At 41.6% G+C, this 21,372-nt stretch overlaps 7 protein-coding genes across 7 annotated transcripts; 4 read left to right on the top strand and 3 right to left on the bottom strand.

The window, feature by feature from the left end:
- Window positions 1-9,811: 9,811 nt before the first annotated feature.
- On the top strand, window positions 9,812-10,708 carry PG994_013656 (uncharacterized protein; the record flags this gene model as incomplete). Its single annotated transcript, XM_066865065.1, has 2 exons — window positions 9,812-9,990; window positions 10,411-10,708. 2 exons carry the CDS (start codon window positions 9,812-9,814, stop codon window positions 10,706-10,708), a joined length of 477 nt encoding a protein of 158 aa, XP_066710026.1.
- Window positions 10,709-12,014: 1,306 nt separating this feature from the next.
- Window positions 12,015-12,707, top strand: PG994_013655 (uncharacterized protein; the record flags this gene model as incomplete). The annotated part of the gene is made up of 1 exon (XM_066865064.1): window positions 12,015-12,707. One exon carries the CDS (start codon window positions 12,015-12,017, stop codon window positions 12,705-12,707), a length of 693 nt encoding a protein of 230 aa, XP_066710025.1.
- Window positions 12,708-14,042: 1,335 nt separating this feature from the next.
- On the bottom strand, window positions 14,043-14,881 carry PG994_013654 (uncharacterized protein; the record flags this gene model as incomplete). The annotated part of the gene is made up of 2 exons (XM_066865063.1): window positions 14,043-14,710; window positions 14,779-14,881. 2 exons carry the CDS (start codon window positions 14,879-14,881, stop codon window positions 14,043-14,045), a joined length of 771 nt encoding a protein of 256 aa, XP_066710024.1.
- A 996-nt stretch (window positions 14,882-15,877) lies between these two features.
- On the bottom strand, window positions 15,878-16,832 carry PG994_013653 (uncharacterized protein; the record flags this gene model as incomplete). The annotated part of the gene is made up of 2 exons (XM_066865062.1): window positions 15,878-16,323; window positions 16,805-16,832. 2 exons carry the CDS (start codon window positions 16,830-16,832, stop codon window positions 15,878-15,880), a joined length of 474 nt encoding a protein of 157 aa, XP_066710023.1.
- Window positions 16,833-18,453: 1,621 nt separating this feature from the next.
- On the top strand, window positions 18,454-18,964 carry PG994_013652 (uncharacterized protein; the record flags this gene model as incomplete). Its single annotated transcript, XM_066865061.1, has 2 exons — window positions 18,454-18,732; window positions 18,860-18,964. 2 exons carry the CDS (start codon window positions 18,454-18,456, stop codon window positions 18,962-18,964), a joined length of 384 nt encoding a protein of 127 aa, XP_066710022.1.
- A 763-nt stretch (window positions 18,965-19,727) lies between these two features.
- Window positions 19,728-20,390, top strand: PG994_013651 (uncharacterized protein; the record flags this gene model as incomplete). The annotated part of the gene is made up of 1 exon (XM_066865060.1): window positions 19,728-20,390. The coding sequence occupies one exon, from the start codon at window positions 19,728-19,730 to the stop codon at window positions 20,388-20,390; it is 663 nt and encodes a 220-aa protein (XP_066710021.1).
- Window positions 20,391-20,858: 468 nt separating this feature from the next.
- PG994_013650 (uncharacterized protein) lies at window positions 20,859-21,353 on the bottom strand (the record flags this gene model as incomplete). Its single annotated transcript, XM_066865059.1, has 1 exon — window positions 20,859-21,353. The coding sequence occupies one exon, from the start codon at window positions 21,351-21,353 to the stop codon at window positions 20,859-20,861; it is 495 nt and encodes a 164-aa protein (XP_066710020.1).
- Window positions 21,354-21,372: the final 19 nt, after the last annotated feature.

Raw genomic sequence — 21,372 nt, 5'->3', positions numbered from 1 at the left:
ACGCCAATTATTAATATTATTATACTAAGCTTAAAAAGGAGCGCGACGCGCTCCGGGCTTAAACAGCTTTTAAATAAATAATAAACGATATTAACGAGCTTTATAAAGAGGTTTAACTTTTACGAACTACTATTAATATTATTAAGACCCTTGTCGCACTTAAAGAAAAGGTTAAGATTAGCGTACTAGTATTATTTAATAAGATAAACGGGAACCTCCGAGGATTCCTTGTCTAGGTTAAAGCTTATTAACGATTTTATAAAAGGATATTTAAAAACTTAACTTAAAAAGTTATTTATACGGCCTCTTTCTTTAAAAAAAAAGCTTTTTTATAGTTCGAGCCTTATTTAAACGAACTCGTAAAACGCGACTAGTAAATCGAACTATGCCGCGCCGAAACCTAACAGATTTTTAATAGTTACGACGGTTTTAAAAAGGCTTTTAAATTACTCTTTTAAGATCCCGACGAAAAATAATAAGCCGAGAGGGAGCTCGAACACCTTAAGTAAAAAAGATCCGTAATAACGTATATTATAAAATTTTAACGTATTATAGCTTGTCTAAATTATACCGAAATTAATAAAATTACAATATATTATTAAAGATTTAAAAAAAAAGTTGAGAATAAATTTAATCGTTTAAACGCCTTAATTGTTTTTTTCGCGTATATAAAACTTATTATTAGGATTAATATGCGTTTATATAAATAACGTTACGAGAAATAAAGCGGATAACCCCGGTAGAGCGAACAAATTAAAACTAATACGGAACGATTATAATAATAAGTTAATATTTAAACTAAAATAATTATTATATATAGATATTATAATAAACCTATAAACTTTAACGTTATTAAATATAATAAGAACGATAAAAAATAAAACGTTATTTATTATAATTATTAAAAAAGGGATATTACGTTAAAAAATATCGAAGATTAAAAAAGGTATTTTAACGTGTTTTAAAAAAATAATAAGTTAACGTTACTAAGAATAAAGCTATTTTTATAACGGCTATTAAAGGAAGTAGCATTAACGATATATTAAACGTACTTTACGCTAACCTATTCTAAATAGCTTATTATAATAATAAATACTTTATATACTTAGCGGATAAGGAAGGTACCGGATAGTTTTTAAAAGCTCCGAAGGGTAAAAAGAATTACGATCGGGCCCTCGTAACGATTAACCGAGAATTTATGCTTACGTATAACTTAAAAACTAATAATTCTAATAATAATAAAAAACCGGTTAAATAAGGATAATAAACTAATAACCTTTAATAATTAATTAAAATATTTATAAACGAGCTTATAAACGAGATTATTAAATTAAAAGATTTAAGAGTCAATAAATAGCTAGTTATCCTAGGTATTCCTTATTTTAATTTTAAATATTTATATTAAATATTTATTATGGCCGGGTTTATTTAAAAAATTATTAGTAACTATATTATAAAATAACGATCCCCGTATTATTTTTATAAGCGAAATATATTTTACTCTCTTATAAATTTCGTATATATATGACGTTTATATAAAATATCTCGTAAAAAAACTCGAAAACAAATAATTTCCCTAACGGATTAATAAATAAGCTATTATATAACTATACCTAGACTATATAATCGGGAAGGTTAAAATAATAATCCCGAATAAATATCGAGTGTATTTATTAATATAAAAAGATTTACGATAGCTATAATAATACTACCTAAAAAGACGGAATTAGAAGGAATACCTCGAAAATCGGTACTTTAAACACGCTTAGAAAAAATCGCGGGCTTATAAACGCTTAAAATAAAGTGCCTAATACTTTTAAAATATATATAGAGCCCGGCGAACTTAATAAACCTTCGAATCCCCGGATAAACCAGAATCCTAGGTATTAAAGCTAATATTATATACGGGGAGAGGACTCGACATACCTCTCCCGGTATACTAAAAAGCGCCCTACAGGGAAAGAAGGAGATAGCGATAATAGGAGGATCGATCGTAAGAGTTAATTATTTACGTAGAACTATACCGGTCGGGAAATAAATACCGCCGATTATAAAAAGATAATACTAGGCGGGATTAGAACGGTCTTTATATTAAACTTTAAATAATTAAGACTTTTATAAATATATTATATTAATAATAAATATAAAAAGAGTTTATATTAAAGCGTTATTTAATAACGAAACGTAAAAAAATTATATATTATTACGACTTATTTATAAACTCTAATTAGATTAAACGGGAAAAAACGCCCTATACCGATTTAAAACCGTTAATAAAGGATTTATAACTTATAATAATAAAGAAGTATAAAAAAAGTTATAAACCTTTTAATTAATATTAAAAAATATTACGAACAAATTACATATAATATTACGAACGTTATAAGATACGATATAATTTTAAAATTAATTAAAAAATAAGTTAACTTTAATAAAATATATTAAAAAAAGGTTTAATTAATAAATAACTGTTTAAAAAGTAACCTTTTAATAAACTTAAAATATTTAAAATATATATTATTATGAAAAAACCTAAACCGAGCGTTATAATAATTATATTAAAAAAATACCGATAATTTATAAACCTTTTTAATAAGAAATTAAAAACGGGTTTATTATTTTATATATAATAAAATTACGAAATACTTTTTAAAAAAAGGAAAAACTACTCTTCATACCTATATATAAGCTTAATCAAAAGTATAAAATAATATTAAAGGAGTATATTACGGGGAACCTCGAAAAAAGAATTATATAACTATTTATATTACTGGCCAGATTTCTTATCCTCTTTATTTTAAAAAAAAGTAAAGACGAGAAGCTTAAATAATATATATATATATTAATTATAAAAAGCTTAACGAAATTATTATTAAGAACCGGTACCCTTTACTTTTAATTAATAACCTATAAAATAAGTTATTATATATTAAAATCTTTATAATACTCGATCTTTTTAATATATATAACCTAATCCGTATTAAAAAAAGAGAGGAATAAAAGACCGCGTTCCGGATTAAATATAGATATTTCGAGTATTAAGTTATACCGTTTAATTTAATTAACGCGCTAACTAGGTTCTAGTTTATAATTAATTACGTATTACGAGAATACCTCGACAGGTTTATTATAATATAACTCAATAATATCTTTATTTACTCCGAAAATAAAGAATAATATAAAGAACACGTAAAGTTAATATTTTAGAAGCTATAAAACTCTAATCTATTAATTAACCTAAAAAAAAGCGAATTTTACCAGACTTAAGTCACCTTTATAGGATACGTTATATCCTTAAGAAAAATCCGAATAAAATCCTCTAAAGTAGTAGCAGTTAAGGAGTGGCCGACGCCTATAAGCGTTATAGAAGTTAAATCCTTTTTAAAATTAGCTAATTATTACCGGATTTTTATCCCCGAATTTAGTAGGTTAACAATACCCCTGACGAACCTGACTAAAAAGGACATATTATTTACATAGACCGATAAGGAAGAAGAAGCCTTTTAAGCTATAAAAGATCGAATTAATAACGAACTAATATTTTACGTAATAAATCCTATAAAACCCTTTAAAATTAAAACCGACGTATCGAACTATACGATCCGAGGCTAGCTAAGTTAACGAAACGATAACGGAAAATTATACCCCGTCGTATTTTTTTCGAAAAAACTAAATAAATTAGATCTTAATTATTAAATTTATAATAAGGAGTTAATAATTATTATTAAAGCTTTCGAAGAATAGAGATATTATTTTAACGGAATAGTAAAACTAGTAAAGGTCTATACCGATTATAAGAACCTAACTACGTTTATTATTACAAAACAGCTAAATAAATAATAAATATAATGGTTTAAGTTCTTATTAAAATTTAACTTCGTTATTATATATTATAAAAGCAGTAATAACGGAAGGGCCGATACTTTTAACCGACGATTAGATTATTAGGAGGAAATTTTATTAAAAACCCGAACTATTCTTATATATAATAACGATAGTAACCTCGTATTATCACAATAACTATACGTAACTAACCACATTTAGCACGATAATAAATAGGTTATACGCTTTAAGAAATATTACGAACAAATAGATATAATTATTTTACGATTACCGTACGGAGTATTAAAAAACGGGTTAATATATTACTAAGGCAAGATCTTTATCCCTAAGCTATACCGATAGGAATTTATTTAAGAATTTTACTTATACCCCGCGTATAAATAGCAAGGAATATTTAAGATATAGAAACGAATTATACGGCTATTTAATTACGAAAGTTTAAAAAATCAAGTTATAAAGGTTATTAATAAATACGACCTTTGTAATAAAGCTAAAGCTACGCGATACCGACCGTATAAAGAGCTCCAGCTTATACTACCACTAAATAAAGCATAAAAAACGATCGTACTAAACTTTATCATTAAATTATTACTATCTACAAAACTACTAATTAAGGTCGAATATAATAATATATTAATAGTTACGGATAAGCTTATAAAATATACCTATTTCCTGCTATATAAAAAGTTTAGTAATATTAACAACCTTACGTATACATTTCTCCGAAACTATTATTAGCTAGTACGGATTACTAGAAATAATTATTTCCGACCGAGACAAGTTATTTATTGCCAAGTTCTAAAGGTTATTTATAGTATAACTAAGCGTGAAATATAAGCTATCTACGGCTTATTACTTATAAATAAATAAATAAATTAAACGAATAAATTAGATTTTAAAATAATACTTATAATACTACGTTAATTATAAATAAAATAACTAGGTAAAATTATTACTTATAGTATAATTCGTATATAATAACGTAAATAATAAAACTACGCGCATTTTATTATTTCAAACGAACTATAAGTACGACCTGGAAATTATTAAATAACCCTTAAAAAGAGAGCTAGTACTAATCGTAACTATATAAATCGAAAAACTAAAAGAATTTCAAACTACTTTATAATAAGACCTTGCCTTCTTTTAAAAACGAATAAAAAAATACGCCGATTAAACCAAGTTAAAAAGATTAACTTTAAAAAAGGAAAAAAAAGTTTGCTTTTTATAACGTAATATTAAAACTGAACGACTTAATAATAAATTAGATTTTAAAAAGATTAAACTATTTAAAATTATAAAAGTTATTTTAAAAACTAATTATTAATTATCCTATTACTAAAATAATACGGATACACCCTATATTTTATATCTTATTTTTTAAATTAATACTAATAAACGCTAAACTTAAAACCATATTAAAAATCGAAACGAATTAATACGAATACGAAATCAAAACCATCTTAAATAAAACAAAATCGGAAAAGGATAGCAATACCTCGTCAAATAAAAGGGATACTCACCTTAAAAAAATATATAAAAACTTAAAAAACACTTTACTCTTAACGTTTTAAAAGAGTACTATTCCTAAAAATAAGAAAACCTAAAGCCTTAAACTCCGAGCTAAAACTAAAAAAGAATTAATCCATATCACTAATAACGCCCCACCCTTAAAAGTTAGAAACGACGCGATATTCCTAAGCGGTAAAAATACCATCCTCCTTATCCAAAAACTACATCCCCCGATAAAACAACTTAAAACTTCGCTCCTTCATAGCCTTCTTCAAACATCAAACCCGCAATAAACAACCTAAAGCCGTAATTATCTATATCTATAAAACTTCTAAAGCTTCTTCCGTATTCACCTCCTCGTTTTCGTATTTTTTCTAGTTAACTATCGCCTTATTTAAAGCGGAAACTACTTTAAACTTATCGTAAAAGCGATTATAAAAAACATACTGGCCGTAACGCGAAAAATTGGTAGCTATCTTATAAGCTTTATTATATTTAAAATAATACGAATAAAGTATAACGTTAAAACCGGACGAAATAATATAATTAATAAGTATACGGCGCTTAGAAGTAATAACGCGTTTAAACTTTTTAATACGACCTAATATAATAAGCGTATATTATAAAAATACGAAAAAAAGAAAAAAGACTTACGAAATAATAACGCTAAAAGTACGACAACCTCTTATATAATTAAAGCTTTAAGGATAAAAACCGTTAAAAAAGGGAAATAATATTACGAACTATATAAAACAGACCTACATTTAAAGGACCAGGGGTCCAATAGGCGGCTACGAACCCCACCACGGCCTAAGTAAAGAAACTCCGAAACTAAGCACCGCCCAGGTCGGACGCCTCAGCTATGCGCAATCACGTAACTCGATTACCGGTAAATCCTAATAATTACGCGGCTTAGCGACCGTAATCCATACTAGAGATTATTAATATTAAAAAAGTAATTATTAATAATAAAGACTAATAGTTTACGGTATTAATAAAAAAATAACTTAATATATAAATTAGAAGGATTTCTTAATTAAATAATTATTACTTTAATAATTAATTTAAATATTAATCTTAACTTATTAATAAGGTATATTATCTTAACGACTCTATTATAAATACCTTTAAATTCTATACTTAATTACGATTAAATCACGGTTATTATTTATTATATTAATAGGCGACTACCTATTGCACGTCTAAATACTCTCTCGTATTACTAATATAAACCCCCGCACGTTCTACCAAGGTTTCTATTGGACCCCTAATAACGTTCGTTACAAATATAAAAAAAGTATATTACTTATATAAGTTTAATTCTTTTATCGATATTAATCGCTTTAACGTTTTACTTAGTTTATTTTTCGATTTATATAACTTAGTTTTAAAGTATTTATTAATACTCTTTTTTATATAAATAAAAAAGATCTAGTAATAATTATTAAATATATCGATTATATATATATTATATTAATATTTTAAATGTTTTAATTTATTATATTAAATTACGTCGGCTTTAATAAGCTTAAGTTTTTTTTAAATATCATAAGTAATTATTTCTCTTTTTTATCGAAAATCTTATTTACTACGTAAGACTTATAAAAAAGTTTCTTTAAAATATTAAATAATTTAATACTAGCTTTTTTAAATACTTTTAATACCGTCTTTTTATTTATATATATTAATTAATTATATATAATATCGTAAGAGATCGAGGTTAATATAACTTAATTAATTTAGTTTTAATTAAAGTGTTTCGTTAGTTAAAATAATTCTACCGGAATCACCGCTATATTATCTATTTATTCGTATTTAGCTAGTTGCTTACCTGTAGCTTTATAGACTAAGGCGTCTTAGTATTCGTTTCGAATTAAGCTTTAAGATTAAAGTGTGCTTAACGACAGTATATTAATAAAAGATTCGAAGTAATATAATATATCGTTTATTATTATTATAATAAATCGATTATTTAACTTATAAGCTTAAAGTGTATTATCTTTTATAATTTCGCTTATTTATTAATACTATTTATAAAAGTGAATTTAATTAATTAAAAAATAGCTTTAAGCTTATAAACCACTTAATATAATTAAAAGTTAATATTAAGCAGCTAAATTTATTTATAACTATATTTTTAATAATAAAATTTAATTTTTAAAGCTTATTAAACTTCATTATTAATAAATAATAAGGGCCCTTTTAAAAATACTTTTAAATCGAGATAAAAGAGGTGCCGCTAGCGGTTTAAACTAAGTCCTCGTTATTATTATAAATTACCGCGTGTATTGTTTCTTAGTTAATTAAAGTAAATATCCTTAAGTTTTAGCTCGTTATCGTTATAAGAGTTGTCGAAGTTATTACTTAAAGCTTTTTAAACTAATCGAGTGCCTCTTTTTCGTTCTTTAAAAAGTAAAAGCTTAAAATAAGCTTTATATAGTAAATATTATAGCTAGGGTATTATTTTTAGCTTTAATATCGTAAGTAATATTTCGAATGTTCTTTATATTTAAAATTTTCGTAACCTTAGATAAAAGGTTAATTCGACCGTTATCCCTTTTTATCCCGGTTTTAATGTTTTAATTCGAGGGTTTCGTATTTATTAATTAAATAATACTAGAGTAGTTATAAGCCGTAATTACGTAAAGGATTCGTTAAATAGCTTTTTAATTATTTTATTTAAAAGCTTTATTATAAGATTATATAGTTTAAAATCGCCACTTTAAAAGTTTTATACTTAAAATCGAAAATGGTTTAAATATATATTTCGTATATGATTAAAAGTAATAAAAATATAAGCTTTTTTATTTATAGTTTTTAAAACTTTATAAAGAAGCGCTTATAATTATCAAAATCAGTTTTAAAAATCGTACTATATTACTTTATTAAATTCGGTAATACATTATCGGAGATTCTATTAACCGCTCGATAGATTATATCGTATATTACCTTCGAGTCTTTCTCGTTCCTTATTTAATTATATAGCTTTAAAATCGATATAATTTAAATAATAGTCTCGTTTAATATAATTTCAATTATTATTCGTTTTTAATATTATTAAGTTTAATTATTCGACTCTTTATTTATTAATTTTAAAACTACATCTTTAATATATTGTAAACGTTCGTAAAGATTTAATATATCGTATAGCATTATATTTTATATAGCTCGATCTTTTTCCCTTTTTAATTAAAGGATTTTAAAGAGGTAAGTTTTAAAGCCTCTATTTATTATTATAAAACGATAAAGGTAATAATAGTTTATACGTTTCACGTTTCGACTAGATTTTATATATTTCGAGATTCGTAATAAATAATAAAGTAGTGTAAATTATTAATTAAAAAATATAAAGTATAAGTTATAAAGCGAGGGCTTATAACCTATTGAATGAGGTGAAAGAGTGTATTATTTAATCTCTCTAGCTATTTATCTCTTAAAGCCCGGATAAAGGCTATGTTTTTATAGATTTAGTTAAAAGTGAACAGCGTATCTATAAAAAGATCTAGATACATCTAGAGTCTAGTAAATTTATAAAGAAGTGGGGAGAGATATCTCCCAACACTTTATTATTTATATTCTAATCACAGCTTTATTTAATAACGTCGTCCTAAGGGTATTAAACATCCGTATTATAAACCGCAGCACCGATCGCAATAATAGCATGGAAGGTACATGTATTACTAGTGAGGTGGGTGGTGGTACCTCTGGTGTACTGTGTACTCGACTCCATTAAGCAAGAGTGTATTCTATATATACGGCAAGAGCGTTTGAATGCTTTCACTTTCCTCACGGCCTTTCTGCCAAAAGAGGTTTGTTGTGTCCCGCCAAAACGCCCAATTGTTGACACACCAGATTCGCTGCCATCATAAACATCCTATTCTGGACCTCCCCATCATCGTCACATCTCACCAATCACTTCTTCTCAATACTTAGTCCAGTCAGCCGTCGCACGCTGGGCGGAACCTACTACGACTTGCAAGAATTCATCTATTTCCAATTTCTTCCTTGCCTTTGTCGACGGCGAACCACGACTGGACTCGCGGACATCGGCATGCCCCAAACATCGGATCAGTTCCAACGTCCACTTCCTTTTCTCGGCAGCCTACCATCGTCACCCGAACCCAAGCATCACTGCATATCCCCATCAAATACGTCGAATCTCTCGCCCGATCACCATATCTCGTAACGGCTCTCTCACCACGACAGTTTCAAAGCTTCCAAGAATTTCAACGTTTGAGGGGCCTTATGAAGGAGGAGGAGCGTGATCCAGAACGTGCCCCATGGGTTATAATGCAATCACCCCGGCGGGGAACGATGGCAAAGTCTCCATAGCCTCCCTCAGTGGAGCAAGAGTGGGTGGCTAGATGACTGGCGGCCCCTCCGAAGTCGATCTTAAAACGTTCCCATCCAATCTGGTGGAGGCAGCAAAGAGAATCATGAATCGGTTGATATAGTGATGCTTGATGATGGAAATTCAGGCCGCCGGAGAAGCTATGCTAAGGGCGACGCAAATGCAGGACCTCACGATAGCCTGTCCAGGCCCTCCTCGACTTTTTCTACCAACAACAACGGCCGTGCTCCGGAGCGCCAGATCCCTACCGAGCTAGATCATCCAGTCCACCTCAGTCGAAGGCCGTGAGGGCCAAGGCTGTTCAGGTCAGACCCAAAATCACGCAGTCTATGTCTGGCGGTCAATAGAAATCAGAGGACTCTAGCACGGGAAGGGGAATCTCGACGGAAAACTTGGGGAGAGGGCAATCTCAGGCCAGCATGCCAGCAGCAGCAGCAGTTGTGACAGCGGCGGCAGCGATGGCAGCTGGAGCACCGCTCCAGAGGAGCTGTAGTATTTTCTTCTTCTTCTAGAAACGAAGGGTAACGACGACAACCTGCGACGACGACCGACTAACCATGACGACGATAGTAACAGCGATAGTAACGGTAGTAGCCGAAAAGGGCTTTTACGCCATATTATCGGCTAAGAGCGTAGTTATTAGCGTCGTGGTCGGTGGGGTAGTGGGCGTTGTGGCGATCATCGTCGCGCTGTAGATCCGGAAGTACCCCCGGCCTGCTCCGAACGCCGGGCGCCAGGATATCGAGTTGGGCGAGTTGGGACGACAGCTCGAGCAGCTGCAAAAGCAATAACAATAGCCGCAGCAGCAGCAGCCTCAGCCCTAGCCTTAGCTGCAGTAGCAGCAGGGCCCCGGCTAACGGCGCTAAGCCGTTACCCGGGGGCGTAGCGGCCCGTCGCCGAGGTGTAGACGGTGGCAACGGTAGCAGCGGCGGCAGCGGCGTCGACGGCGGCGGCAGTGGCGGCAGCGGTGGCAGCTGGCGCACCGCTCGAGAGGAGCTCTAGTTTTTTCTTTTTTTCTTCTTTTTTTCCTATATTACATTTTACAGCCTAGGGTGTGCTGTTTTTTCTAGCTGTTATATAATTACTTAATAATGAGACTCACCCCTCCCCCTTTCCAAAGCTCGAAAAGGAGCCGGTAATTGAAACCATGAATCATTCTCATCTTGTGCCTGTCCCTTATTGTCCACATGTGTCATCGTATATTAGAAGTTCTGGGCAACCTCGATGCAGAAGACGCAGGTCGGCCCAGCTGGGATCCAGCACCAGCGTGCTTCGGCGTAGTTACAGGGCCTTCAAACTACCGTTGCTGCCCCAAGCTATGCCGGCGGCGAGGAATTTCCAGGCCTTGGATGCCAGTGGGATTCCTGCGGGGCCTCATCTGATCATGCCGTACTGGCTCTTGGCGTTGTGATTGCTCTTTCCGGAATAAACGTGATGTCTCAGGGGGGATTAAAGGCAACTACCACCCCCCTGTGAGACACTGGGATAATCAGGAATAACGGCTGGAATAGGAAGGAATAAACCCCAAAAGCCGCCATATCCTCGAGCCTACTTAATTCTATAATAAGTCATCCATTCATTCTCCAAACTTGCTGCAGGCAGCGCTAATCGCATTACCGCTATTGGGAAACTCCAGTTTGCGCCTCTGGGATTCTGGTAGTCTATTGTTGCAAGCCTCCGGGGGTGAGTTGATGCCGATATTCAACCATTGCCTTAAAGCTCTCTGCGCGTTGACTGTTTTCCTGCGTGCTCCTGACCACCCCTTGATAGTCGAGACCTGGCCGCGGTTTCTCCCCCTTGAGACAACTGATATTGGAAGTGATGCAATCTGATTGAGACAGATTTCCGTCAATACTTTTGGGGCGTTGACCGGTTCACACGGAAATTGGGGTTCATGCATTCATCGGAGTCTATGTTGCCACTTCTTGGTGAGCCCACCCTGTTGTCCAATCGGAGTAGTAAGCAAGTTGAAGCTATCGTCGCTCCACCTCGCGATTGTTGCCACGGGGACCCTCTCCCGCTGTCTTACGTGTCTTACGTGCATGATGATCGTTCGTATTGTGAAACAATTGAGCTTTTTTGTCGTGCTTAGTAATCTTACGCGTTACATCCCCCGGATCATCAGCTGTGGCTGAGGCATTGGCCACGATTTGTTGGCAATTATATGCAGTTATATGTCATAGCTTATGTAGCAAACCAGTTTCCTCCAGAGCGGGGGAGACCCCGGACCAGCATCACAACAAACAACCATTTCCATCACAGATTCTTCGCTGACTTTCTTTAAGACTGACCTGGCGGGCGGTTGATTATGCATTTCCGGAAACCTTCCGAGGCCAAGCATCACGAGGATAAGGCAGCTTCAAGCGACATGGCGAGGAGGTCCGTATCCCTTGGCACCCCGGGGCCAACCCCGTTTCCGCCCCCAAAGACAGCGACAGACATCTCACTCCCGGACTCGTTGGGAGACTTCTCGTCGGGCATCTCCTGGGACATCCCCCATCTGAACGATCTAGATGTGCGCGGTTCAGATTTTTCCGAGCAGGGCGCGAGATCCTCCGCGCTGAACCAGCCACCGCCTTCTGGCACGGAAGGGACGGGCCAGGCGGTCAAGACGGACGACGAGCCGCTGTCGAACGCCATCGACATCATCCTGGCGCGGTCGAGGGTCTACGCGCCCGCGCGTAGAAACGAGGCGCAGCCGTGGTGGACGACGCGCTCGGCCGAGTCCACTTTGGCGGCCGAGAGAGCGAGGAGGAACCTGCAGGATCACCTGCCGCCGGACGGGACAGAGCTCTACTTCATATACCCCAAGGACGGCTGCAGCACCCAGCAGACGCGCTCCATCGACAAGCACCTGGAAGATTCGGTTGACGCCTACGCCATGCACCGGTCGAACCTGTTCGAGGGCGTCTTGTTTTGGCGTGCCTTCCTGACCGCGTCTCAGTTGGAACTCATTCGAGCCATGCCAGAGGTAGGGAAACCCAGCAACGAAGTGCCCTAACGGGTGCCCTTTTTGGCATGTAGATGCTGACACCGCCCAGGTCCTGAAGGTCGAGCATCAACCGAGGCCTGATCTGAACGCTAAGCAGCAAGCGGAACGGCCACATTTCATGGTTTCCAGGGAAAACAAGTTGATAGAAGCCAGAGCACCGTGGCCGACCGGGAAAGCCCTCTACTTCATTCTGCCCAGCAGTCAGGACGAGAAAGCGGTACGGTACCTCGACAACCAACTGGAGGCCATGGCTGGTGCGGAGAATCTGTACGCCGAGGGGCTTCCGGTGGGAGTCTACTTTTGGCGTGCCTTTTTGACGAAGAGCCAGGCTGAGGTCCTGGAAGGAATGCAAGAGGTAACGTACTACGAGCCACTGACCGATCATGTTTCTGCTCCGATTTGATGGCTAATACCTACCCCCTCCAGGTTGGCAGTGTGGGCAGTTCACGGGAAGACGAATCCGGTTACCCCCCTAATGGACCGTATTGATTACGATGGGTATGTGCTCGGATTAACGGGGAACTGCGTGTTAGCATGAGTTAGCATATTAATAGAACGTGTTACAGAAACCAAGTGGCAGCGGGACGGAGTTGCACGAACATGGTGATCCTTCATGACCTGCATATGCAGTTGGATCATTTGGACTCCTGCATTCACTAACGACGGGAAATCCAATTAGTTAAACTTTACAAGGCTCTGGTTGAGGGCGATATCAGACAAATACAGTGATCTTGGAGGTGGTTATATCGAAAACGATTCATCCCGCGTCCCCCGAAACTAACCTGCAGCTTCTAATTTAAGCTTGTGCACATCTTGAAACACCTCGTGTCCGCCAACTCGGAGCAACTACCCTGTGGTTGTCCAGGTTATACTGCGTGATACTGGATTCACCCACACCACCTCTTTTGAATCTCCTCGTTGACATCTGCTCATAGCGACTCTTCCGGCTATTCGGATATCCGACTTGGAATATTGGACGAGCATTGGACCAACAAGGAAACACAACTCTACTGATGATTCGAATGGGGCATGCTGTTAGTTGTGAGCAAGCTTCAAATCAGTCCAAGACAACCATCACCTAACTCGAGGCACTTGTCCTCGCAGTACTCAGATATCTCAACTCTTGCTTGATATCTGTCCACGTTCATTTTAGGGCCGAGTTACTCAACATCAAAAAACGGATATTGGGCCATTTGGGGGTCTCCATACCTAGTACTTGGTTTTGTGGCAGTGGGTAGCCCCTTTTACAAGCTATTTCTCACCACTTTGGCGTTAGAGGATTTCGAATCACTGAACAGGTGTAGAGGGTTTGACTAGTACCTGTTTCCCTTGAACTTCACCTCGTCAGCAGTACGCCAAGACCGGAGCAGCGAGTCGGACGAATTGGGCTCGAGCCCGAACACCTTTTCGGCCCGGCCCGTGTCCTTCTGGAACGTGCACGCGGTCGACGGCCCGGCCACAGCGGCCTCCCTTTCCTTGGTCGAAACCCACACGCTGTGCACCTTGGACGCGCTGCTCTCGAGCAGCGCCCGCAGACGGGGTCGCCATGGTGCCGTCGAGCTGGTCCACCTTGGCGCGGAACTCGTCGGCCGTCATGGTCGACTGGGTGGCGGCCAGCGGCGGCGGCAGGGCGCTGACGACGACGCCCTGGGCCGAGGTCTGGCCGTTTGGGAAGGCGCGGACGAGCTGACAGATGAGCGAGTAGAGGAAGTCGAGGGCCTCTTTGTCGGCGTCGCTTTGTCCGTTCTTGTCACTTTTGTTATCATCGGCAATGTTAGACGGTGCTGAGCCGAAGAAGTAGCGCACGACGCGTCGCTCCGGCTTCTCGCCCTTGAGCGTCTCGGAGAACCACCACGCGAGCTCCATCAGCAGGGGCAGATCGTCGCAGGCGCAGTTCCCCTCCTCCTCGTTGCTGCTACTGTTTCTCAGCACGATGCGGGAGCTGGTGTCCCGCTCGGCGAACCGCTGGACGTACTTGGCGTCCTTGGAGATGAGGCGGAAGCTTCCAGGCGCTTGGAGGGGGCGCGGTACGTCTGCTTGAACTTCTCGGCGTCGCGGCCCCACGACACGAGGAACTGACGGATGTGCTGCGCCTCCAGGACGAAGTCCATCCGGCTGCAGCAGCCGCCGTCTTCGCACGCGGTGGCGGGGGGCGCCATGGTGGTGGCAGGCTTTGAGAACATCGCGTCGCTATGTATGGGGTCAAAAGCTGTAGTAGTGTATGCGTATGTATATATGCCTTCTGTCTGATTCAGGGGAAGGCTTTAATGGATTAAAAATGGATAATGGTATATGTTTGTGTGTCAGGACATCCCAGCTTTATATCGAGAAATGCTATAATCAGATGCGTATAAGAATAATGTATATGAAAGAGCACCGCCGTCCTATGTTTGTAGGATGTGGTGGCATTGTTTAATCAGTAGAGGACAAAGAATGGTGAGTCAAAGGAGCACTCTGAACGCCCAAGACAGCAGTGAAAGATTGCCATTCACAAAAGAAGTAATTGAACTGGCACAGCCCACGAAGTAAAATTGCATAATTCACAAAGAGCTGCTTCATACATATACCAACTTACCTGTACGATTCCTTCGGAGAACCCGTCTAGAGGGGGCTTCAAGATTGACACGAATAATCTGACCTAACAAATTTGTTACAACCAAAAGCCCCTCTACCTTACCACCACCATTATCATGTCGCCAAATTCCACCAAAGCGAAACTACAGCAGGCGATCTCCCAAAATAAGTACGTCTCGGAGTGGGTTGGTGTCACGGAATGTCGGGTCAGCCCGGACAAAAACGCTAATGTTAAGCACTTGCGCGTGACACCCGAGGCCAAGGATCAAATCAAAAGTTTCATGAGAGATTACTCGGCTATGCTGGACCTGACTGCACCGAATAATAGCGGCATCTCAAGCCTCACATCGCAGATTGTGAGAGCCAAGTTGGCGGGCGACACCAAGATGGCGACCTTCGACTGCAGCTACTTCGTCAGGCGACGACAAGCCCAGAGGCGGGAGACCAGCAAGCTCGAGCGCATCACCAATAAACTGCACAAGTTCGTCGGAAAGAATAATACACAGTACAAAGTGCTCGAGGTGCTGTACTCCTTCATTTGTCAAGTGGTCGACCTGTTGCCTGATGAGGATACCCACCGCATGGCACCCGACGACGTCGACGAATTAAGCACCTCCCGCCGCGAAGACGGATGGGGCGGCTTCTCGAAATCGTACAAAACCGGCGTCTTCCTGCGCGAGCTCCATCGGATCAACGGCCGAGTCGATACGTGGCAAAATGCCATCGATGCTCTGGAGGCTTTGCTCCACATCGCCGGCGACGAGTGCGAACTGCTGGTGCTCGACCGCCGAGACCTGATCGACGCCGGCACCAATAGTCAAGAAACCCGGGTCGACGATCTGACGTTCGTCCTGAGCCAGACGTTCCCGCCGGCGCACCGGTTCCTGATGACGCGGGAGCACGAAAAGCCGTACCTGTCTTGGTTCGAGTGCCGCTTCGAGGACGAGTCCAACTGCTGGCGCCCTGCGGAGCACTTTGCTTTGTGCCCTAGCCAGGAAGGCTCGGATGAACAGGGCGTGCTGTTGGCAGATCTGCGGGAGCTGAAGATTGTCTAGGGGGTATCGTCATCAGCATTTCATGAAAAATCGATAGATGATGAGAAGTTTGGTTTGCAGTATCAAGCAGATAATGGTTAAGAGGCGGATTATGTGATTATACTATATAGAAGATAAAGTAACTTGATATTGAAATATTACAATATGGCTTTCTGCAGTGTTGCGTTTGTTATGGTAGTAGAGTCAAGAGTACCAGGGAACTAGCTGCTATTATCGCCCTACCAACTCTCGGCGTTAGTATTACTCTTTTTAGAATAAACGGGATGTCTTAGGAGGGGATAAAGGCAACTACTCGAATAAACGGTGGATCCATCCCTATGAGACACTGGGATAATGAGGAATAACGGCTGGAATAGGACGGGATAATCCCCGAGAGTCGTTGACCGTCTATTTGTAACTTTGCCCGAAGACTCCTTTTGGCGACTGTGGTCATGGTAGTTTCTCTCTTGTCATGCACTGCCCAATCCTCTCAGGCACTGCTCTGTGGCAGTGACGTCGATCCCATTGCGATCAAGACACAGCCAGACTGGGCGTTGGTGACAATTGGCCAGCATCGAAGGATCGTGGACATTAACATTGCCAAGTGGGTGTAAAGAACGTTGTGATGATGTTGCCATATTGGAACTTTCAAGGCGATTGGCCGACAGGTCAAGTCAATAGTGCCAAGGCTGCCCACAGCTCAGATGTCGTGGTCTGTCAATCCAATCAGCTTGCTGCAGACAGCAGTACTTTCCGAGGCCAAACACAAGGTCCTGTCACCTGTTTTATGCAGCTCGAACGGGTATGACGGCACAAGCCACCGGTGTTTAATAGGTATAAGTACTGGATCATGTGCGGCGCAAGCGGCGCATGGCTCCTCTTTCGGCATGAGTAAGAAATATGTTCCCCCGCCCGTCACTTCTGACCACCCCCTAGGGGGATTGTGGGAAAGCCTCCGCCGGCAAGCTGACAGCTGATATACTTGCTTGCCGCCGAGGGGGGTGCCAAAGGCTTGACATCATCTAACCACGGCCCCCCAATTGGCTATGTTGGAATACTGTAATTATAGTGAGTTGAGCGTCATTATCTGCACAGTTTATTAAGCAAGGCGCATCTTGGAACTACTAGACCGCTGGTAGCTCGGAAAGTAACGGCAGTAAGCGTCTATTGTTCGTGTCAGCAACTTGTGTACCAACAAAATTGGGGGCTTCTGTCACGGGACCGCACCGTTATGGTTCTATTAGGTATATTGTTGTTGCACGAGGGACGAAAGGTCCTCGTGGGAGGATCGCCGGCGGAACGCCGGTTTTGTGGCCACTAAGCGCACGGACCACACTAAACCTAGCTAGCTACCGTAACAGCTTCTTAGCTATTAGCTTTAACCCTCGAATGTTCAGATTGCCTCTTTATACTTCTGTCTGAGTCATCTCATGCTCTTTTAACTCTCGTTCATGGTGAAGGGTTAAAGTATTGAACACGTCATGGCAAGCGTTGGACTTTCCAGTTAATCGGGGTAGACTAAGAGAAGCCAAACTCGGAGACTGTATCGTTGGGGTTCTAGATAGTCTCGATCTTCAAGGCAATGGTTTTAACGCATTCATGACCCAAGCATTCGGGATCTGTTATTCTTCGAATTAGATATAGAAGCCTTACTTGTGCACCGGCCGCTCCAAGAGCGATGGTTTCTAGTGCATGGGCCCGATGTGTGCTTTCTGGGCTCTGCCTTTCTAACACGAGGGTGCTGTTTGCTGGCCCACACTGACAACAGTGTATAGACGCGCCGATGGTGACCTGTATCTGCGATCATATCATGCCCTGAGGTGTCGCTAAGTGTCAATGGGAGGGATTTCGGCCATGACCTTCCGCATTTGTGTGTGTCCACCATCAGCAAACGCTTCATGTCAGCATCACAGTCAGAACCGCTGACCAACTTTCATGCTTTCCTCCTTACGAGATAGCATGGGCACCCTCATACTCACGTGGAAGAGCATTTAGATGGAGGCCTTTCGATTATAATAAGACCGGAGTTCTCTCATCTAATCCTATCTCCTTTCTTCTTCACCCACCACAGCCCAGTCCAGCTAGTCCAGCAGCCCCTTACTACTATTCCAAAACACCACCCAGAAACCACCAAATCTCGACCCAAGATGCGTTTCTCCGCTGCTACCGTCGTCGCCGTGCTCGCCGGCAATGCCGTGGCCGGCCCGGCCGTCCCCGTCCCGGTCACGTCCTCTACCGGCGGTGTGTCCATCAAGCTCAACGAGACCATGGTCGAGGAGGCGATCCTTTTCGCGATCCGGCCCGACGCCGACTGCAGCCTTGGGAATTGCGCCGGGGTCGTTGCTGCTGCCGCCTGCATCGCGCTCGGCATTGTGCGCAGGAGCCCCAGCGCTGTCATCAAGTGCGTTTCAGGCGGCGCATCCCAGGTAAGTTGATAGAACCTAGTTTACCCTCTCTCTCCCTCCCGTGCTGTATGAGCATATGAATAGAAGCACCATAACGCACGATGGGGATATTTAACTGACCATGGGCCGAAATAAAACTACTATATAGCTCTGCGGCTGCGCTAGCTGTGTCTCCGCGCTCGGCGACTTCCTGACTGAGCACAACATCTGCAGCTTAGCTGGTGCAGCGTCTGCCGACATGCACGCCAACTAGCCTCTGAGGATAACTAATAGGTGAATGGCTATAGGGACGTTCGCATGACTTGGCAACTAGACTGGCTACTCATCGTGGATCGACGGTTCGTTCATTATGATAAAAAGGAAGGAGAGGGGCAAGATTCGTTATTTATACCTAGGTCACCATATTCATTTGAGATATATTCACTCCTTTTCTATATAACCTTTTGAGTTTGTGCCAAGAGAGTGCATAGAACACAACCCCTGAAGCGATGGGGCATTCGGTCCGATGTATTAATTAACACACTCGTTGATACATTCCTCCCTTCGAGTTGGTATTGGCTTTACCGTGTTGTCCTCTTACCATCGCATTGCTAGTAATGAAGTAACGCCTGAGAGTTGTGCATGAGTTGTGCATGTTGACGATTCTTCCAGTTCGGTTCCATACCTGGTCCCTGGGCGGATCACCTAACCTAACGTAGGGGGCAACCGAAAATATATATTGGCAACATACTATTTGCGTGCAATGTGTGGGGGACGGACGAATGGGATTGGTTCGCTTGTTCGCCGGGTTACCCTGTTTAACCTAGTCAGAGGCACTAGACCCCAGCTGTGCCGCAAGTCAGATATTAGTGTGCCTTGTGTGCCGACGGGCTGGAAAGGTCGAGGCCAAGACCCAACAATGTACCGTTTCTTTTCATTCTCATTCCTTTCCCCCTCGCCACTTCGATCTCTCTTCCTCCTTAATCATTAATCATTCTCTTACTGGCTGAGACCAATCGCCTGATTTAATTTCCACAATGGCTGCGGATAAAGCAACACCCGGCTTCGCCTTATTTGCCAGCCTGCCCCCCGAACTGCGGCTTTTGATATGGAAAGAGGCCCTGGCCGTCGACTGCGTCTGGGTCGCCATCATGACGGAGCCCAAGACCGAGCACCTCGACGGCACGCGCGAGGCGCGGTTCCGGATGCGGTTCATGGGTCCCTCGCCGCCCCACCTAGTCGGCCAGGCCTGCCACGAGGCGCGGCAGACGATGAAGGCCGTCTTCGGCCGGCCCTTTCGGGGTCCGCGCGGTCCGAAACTCATCATGGGCCACGACGAAGAAGACATGCTGCCGTCGTCTGATAATGACCAGCAGAAGGAAGGTCGGGACCGTTATTACTGGGTTAACCCGGCCACGACGGTGCTCGTCCTCCCCGGCCCGCGCGACGCGCGGCGCCTCCTGGACGGGATCGCCGCCGAAGAGCTGGGCCGGGTCCGGCACCTGTCTGTGTTCTGGGCACACTGGGCCACGGTCGCGGCGCTGACTGCGCGGCTGCGCCGGGACTGCCCGGGCCTCTACACACTCATCATCGAAAAGGGGCGGCTGCGGTACCAGAAGTACCCGGAGCACTTGCGGGTACCCGGCGCTCGACGAGGAGACCGCGTCCCGGTATGCGCGGCTCATCTCGCCCTCGGATGAGGGGGGCGGAGGGGCCGTCGTCTGCGACCACTCGGCGCTGAGCCACGAGTTCCGCGAGCGCACGAGGCTTGTGTGTGATGACATGGAGGAGAAGAAGGGGGAAGAACAGGAGCAGGAGGGGGTCGCAACAATGCCGGAGGTGGTGGTGAAGAACCCGCTGAGGGTCCATCTGCTGACGGATCCGGGGTCCATGGCCCGCTCGGATCTTCTCAAGCAATCCAAGAGACTGCAAATCGCTCGCTTGCTAAGCGGGAGGCTAAGCTGACCTGACTACGCGCGGGATTGGGGGCATTAGGGGGTAAGCATCATATTGTGAAGCGGGCTGCAGCTCCGGGCCGTCTTCCCGGGTTTAAAACATGATATATTAATGTTATATAGTAGTATAACCCAGCTCTCTCTTCTAATTTGCTTGGGTAGCCCAGATCATGGCCTCGCGTTTCCAGCTCTCTTGCCCACACCTCGAGGGTGCTAAGTGTAGGACAGCTCAGCCTCAGTATCGTTCAAGAATTTTTCAAACTCTGGACTCTCTCCAAGTACCTCCATGGCCCTCTCCGGCAAAGTTATGGTGAGAACAAGCGTGTCGTCCCCTTTTCGAACCGGATGGAGCTGGATCCCCGGGGCGGTCGGGACATGACGCCGTACCACATCCGCCTTACCCCCGTAAGGAAAGCTATGGTCGGCCCCGAAGTGGCGCGCGTCATTGACTTGAAGCCAGTTGCTGTCCGCAACATCAGAGCGGACGCCGAGGTCTCGGATGTCCTCTTTGGTGATCTCTCTGATAAAACACTCCCTTTCATGAAGGTACGCCCCGGTCCTCACGAGACGGACCGCGTCCGATATGGCCTCCATAATGAGTTTGGTCGAACTGTGCGCATCCTCGTCGTTTCCGCGGCTGGCTCGAAGCCAACTAAAGGTCCCTATCCTCACGGCAGCGGGAACGACTGCGTTGCCGACGGTGTCCATCGCCGCGCCGTTGATACTC

This window comes from Apiospora phragmitis (assembly GCF_038363925.1).
Source record: "Apiospora phragmitis strain CBS 135458 chromosome Unknown utg000011l:1.0-3236445.0:1.0-3240683.0, whole genome shotgun sequence".
In the NCBI taxonomy this organism is placed as follows: domain Eukaryota; kingdom Fungi; phylum Ascomycota; class Sordariomycetes; order Amphisphaeriales; family Apiosporaceae; genus Apiospora; species Apiospora phragmitis.
This window is presented reverse-complemented; position numbering and strand designations above follow the sequence as displayed.